This window comes from Procambarus clarkii, chromosome 17 (assembly GCF_040958095.1).
Source record: "Procambarus clarkii isolate CNS0578487 chromosome 17, FALCON_Pclarkii_2.0, whole genome shotgun sequence".
NCBI classification, from domain to species: Eukaryota; Metazoa; Arthropoda; class Malacostraca; order Decapoda; family Cambaridae; genus Procambarus; species Procambarus clarkii.
Window position 1 is genome coordinate 18,682,431 of NC_091166.1, and position 4,054 is coordinate 18,686,484.

A 4,054-nucleotide genomic window follows, 5' to 3' on the forward strand; every position below is an offset into this window, starting at 1 on the left:
ATCTTGTCGAATAATAAAAGAAGTTCAAAGGTGAGCTATATCCAGATGGGAATCCGAAACTCGAGGAAAACTTGCATCTGGAAGGGTTGGATCCAAGGTCTGGTGGTCTTTGGTGAAGAATCGACAGGGATACTCATCTGAGGACACAATCCCGCCTCTAAACAGAGAAGATGGTACTGTGGCAACCAGCAATCAGGAGAAGGCTGCTCTACTGGCAAACCACTTTGCTGCCATGATGCAAGTTACTGATCCTGAACGTCAGCCTCCACATCTTGCCCCAAGCACTGTCTAGGATGACTGAAGTGGTTATAAAGCAGGCTCAAGTTCTCCATCTCCTTAACACGCTAGACACAAGCAAAGCTGTGGGGCCAGATAAGGTCAGTCCAAGATTACTACGCAGCTGCGCTGACCTGCGTACGAGATTACTTCTCCTTCTCCTGGCTCCACCTCTCACGTGCCTCTTCCAACTCTGCCTAGTTCAAGGAATTTGGCCCTCCTTATGGAAGAAGGTAGACTTTGTTCCAGTGCGCAAAAAGAAGAGCCGCTCAGTAGTTGGTAACTACAGACCAGTGTCACTGCCTTCCATTACTGACAAGATCGTAGAATCATTAATTGCTCAGCAAATTATATAATTTTTTGACCATCATCGGCTAATTTGTAATCGACTGTACGGTTCTAGGAAAGGCCGATCTGCTTCTGATCTCTTACTAAATCTCTGCACTAAGTGGCATCAGTCACTGGATAAGTCCAAGATCAGCTGTGTTGTTGCTCTAGATAAAGCAGGAGCCTTTGATCGGGTCTGGCAATCTGGATTAGTAGTGAAGCTTCAAGCTTTAGGCATTGCAGGCTCCATCTTAGTGTTATCAAACGACTACCTTCAAGAACGGACTCAATGGAGCAGAATCCGATAGCCACTCAATTGGTGCCAGCATTCCACAGGGTACTGTGCTTGGCCCTCTGCTGTGGGATGTATATTTCAACGATCTGCTTCATCTCATTCACCCCCTTCCTGTCCAGCTCGTTGCTGCCGTGAGGGGGCTTGGTGGGCGGCTGCTGGAGTGTGTTGCTCCTTGGAGTAGTCCCCCCTGTCCTTTTGTAGCCTTGTGCTCTTGCTGTTTTCCTCTTAAATTTTGCTGGACGCCTTTTCCTTTTCCTTTTGTTTCGTTTTTCTTCCCCTCTCTTCTTTTTTCTCGTTGTCATTTCCTGCTGACCTTGTGCCTGTTTTGATCATTCTTTTGGCCTTCTTTTGTTTTGACGCCCGGGTGCTTGAGGAGACATACTCTTGCACCCGTAGAAGTTTAGTACCCAACGTTTCGAGCAAGGGCAACCTTTTATTGTCAATCCCCTTTTCGTCACTGAACCCGATCTCGACGGACTGACGGTTCTTAAGGTGGCGTTTGTGGGGCGTATTCTCACGACGCACCCCTAGGAGGCCCCGGCTTAATCGGCAATAGCTTCTTGTTGGGTGTTCTACCTCTAATTGTGGTTCCATGGTGGGTGTGGGGGCACATTCGTGAGTGAAAGTGTTTCGTTTCGTGTCTATGTTGATGAATGTTCCTCTTGTACCCTCTCAGGCTCGTGGGGTGGGCGACCAAGCCCCCGAGTCGGACTGTATTGGAAGACCAGGCTCTGTAGCCCCCGCTGCGTTGGGTCCCCACCTTTCTCCTCCTTTGGCCTCTCTGACTACTCCCCTCGGCTCCCCTTCCTCCTCTGTGGTTGAATCGAGCCCCAAGCCCCCAGTGGTCCCTCGTCCCCTGGCATGGCTCTGTCTCTAGTTGTGAATACTGCGCCTTTTAACCACTCTCTCTTTGGGGGTTCTCAACGCCGTCCTCGACACGGCCGCGCTCGCTCGATTCCTTCCCGTTCTGATGTCTATCAAGCATTGTTTGGTCCCGCTACGTGGGCCAAATACTATGATCTCCTCCCTCTTGATTCTGCGCCCCCTGACGATTTCTCCCTTCAAAGGCACCTTGTTGATTCCGTGGATGCCTCTGTCACGTTCAACCCCACCCGTCTCGGTACACGTGTCATTGTTGCTCCTTCTCAGGATGCGGCCTCCAGCTTGGCTGCTTTATTCTGCCTTGGCGAGACCCCTGTTTGGGTCTCCAAGAACGCTCGGTTGAAGGCCAGTTTTGGCACTATTCTTCTTCCGACCCATGTTGCAACCGATGTTCGGAATCTGCAGGACTGCCACGATGATATTCAGCATATCCTTGAGGCCAAGGGCCATTCTGTCCTCCAGATAGACACGTTTACTCGTCCCCCCTCGTGGTCGTCGCCGTCAGCCCCTTTGGGTTGTGAAGATTACCTTTGATGGTAGGACCCTTCCGCCCACTGTCATTCCTGCTGGTGCCAGGTGCTCTGTCCAAGAGTACATTCCTTCTCCTAGGCTTTGTAACAAGTGCTGGAGGTTTGGGCATGGTGCCCTCCGCTGCTCTGGGACTGTCTCTCTCTGTTCTTTGTGGGGAGCGATGGTCACTCTAAGTCGGAGCGCACTTCTCCCCAGGCTCGCTGCCTCAACTGCGGTGAGGCCCATCCTACCTTCTCCCGTGCCTGTATCCATTACAAGCACGGCAGACGTCCTCAACTTGAAGCACCGGGAACGTTTATCTTTTCCTGAGACGAGGCGCCAGGTTCGCCGGCTCCCGCCCTATGCTAACGTCTCTTATGCTCGCGTGTTGCGCTCTTCCTCTCCTCGTCCTTCCCACCTTCCTCAGACTCACAACCGTTTTTGGGCCTTAAACCCTGATACGCCCACTACCCCCTCCTCTGTTCCTTTGAATTCTGTCCCAAAGGGTCCCCCTCCTGGTCCTCTGTCTATGGTTCCCCTTCTTTCTGCCCCGTCTGTCATGTCTCCTGTGTCATGTCTCCCATCCTTCTCCTCCATCTATTGACTCTCCCCGCCGCCTGTCCGTGCGGGATAATGTCCATCGCTCTCCTAACGGCCGTCGTGTGTGCTCTCGTTCAGCTTCTCCTGTTGAGACAGTGGAATCCGTTGCCCAGTACGTAGTTGCTGGGACACCTGTCTCTTTAAGTCAGAAGCATATGCCTGGCTCCTCTTCTTCCTCCTTCCCGAGAAAGGCTTCGCTTTCTTCCTCAGCCCCTACTTCTGACTCTATCGCTGCTTCCCCTCCCATTTCGGTGGTTGCGCCCCCTGTTTCTGCTATTGAGGTTTCTTTGGTCCCCGCTTCCCTCTCGGTTGCTGCCCTTGCTGAGGTGCGCTCCCCTCTTTCTACTCCCCCTCTTCCTGCTGCTGTCCTTGACTGCTCTCGGTTGCCTCCTCCTCCTCTTCCTCCTCCGGACCCCTCGTGTCCACCTCTGGTCTGTTCTCCCGCTTCCTTTCCTCCGTCTTTGCTCAGTTTGCCATGCCCCCTAACCCTGACTTTGCTGACCCAGATCCCGACCTTGATATTCTTTTATGTGCTATGTTGCTCTTTCACCTTTGTTTCTTCCTTGTTCTCTGTTGTTGTCCTTTCTCTTCTCGTCGTTGTCTATTCTTCAATGGAACGTTCGGGATTATTACGCCAATTTCCTTGAACTCCAACTTCTGATTTTGCGATTTTTGCCCCTTTGTGTCTGTCTCCAGGAGCCGATGCTTGGTGCTCGTCCTGGTCGCTTTTGTGGCTCTTCCTTTCTCTCCCCCCCCCCAGCTATTGCTGGGGCTCCTAACTCTTCTGCTCTCTTGATTCGCTCTGATGTTCCCTTTGTCCCCTTACTTTTTCCTTCGCCTCTCCATTGTTTTACTGTTCGTATCATTGTGGAGAAATGGTACACTGTTTGTTCCATTTATCTCCCCCCAGTGTCCTGCTTTCTCTTCCTGATCTGAAACACTTACTGGACTCCTTGCCGGAGCCTGTGCTCCTGCTGGGTGATTTCAATTGTCATCATTCCCTTTAGGGTGATGTTCTGACGAACACCCGAGGTCGCCTTCTTGAGCCGTGTATCCTCTCTTCTTCCCTGTCTCTTCTGAATTCTGGTGAGCCCACGCATTTGGTCTCTCAGACTTGCACCCTTTCCTGTCTTGATCTTTCTCTTTGCTCGTCTTCTCTTTACT

The 4,054-nt window shown here is 51.8% G+C and overlaps 1 protein-coding gene across 1 annotated transcript; it reads left to right on the forward strand.

Annotated features, from left to right (window-relative positions):
- The first annotated feature begins 293 nt into the window (after window positions 1-293).
- On the forward strand, window positions 294-632 carry LOC138365586 (uncharacterized). The gene has a single exon (XM_069326064.1). It carries the CDS (start codon window positions 294-296, stop codon window positions 630-632), a length of 339 nt encoding a protein of 112 aa, XP_069182165.1.
- Window positions 633-4,054: the final 3,422 nt, after the last annotated feature.

Excerpts from the sequence above, each read along its gene's own strand:
- LOC138365586 (XM_069326064.1), top strand. The coding sequence starts at position 294 with ATGACTGAAGTGGTTATAAAGCAGGCTCAAGTTCTCCATCTCCTTAAC.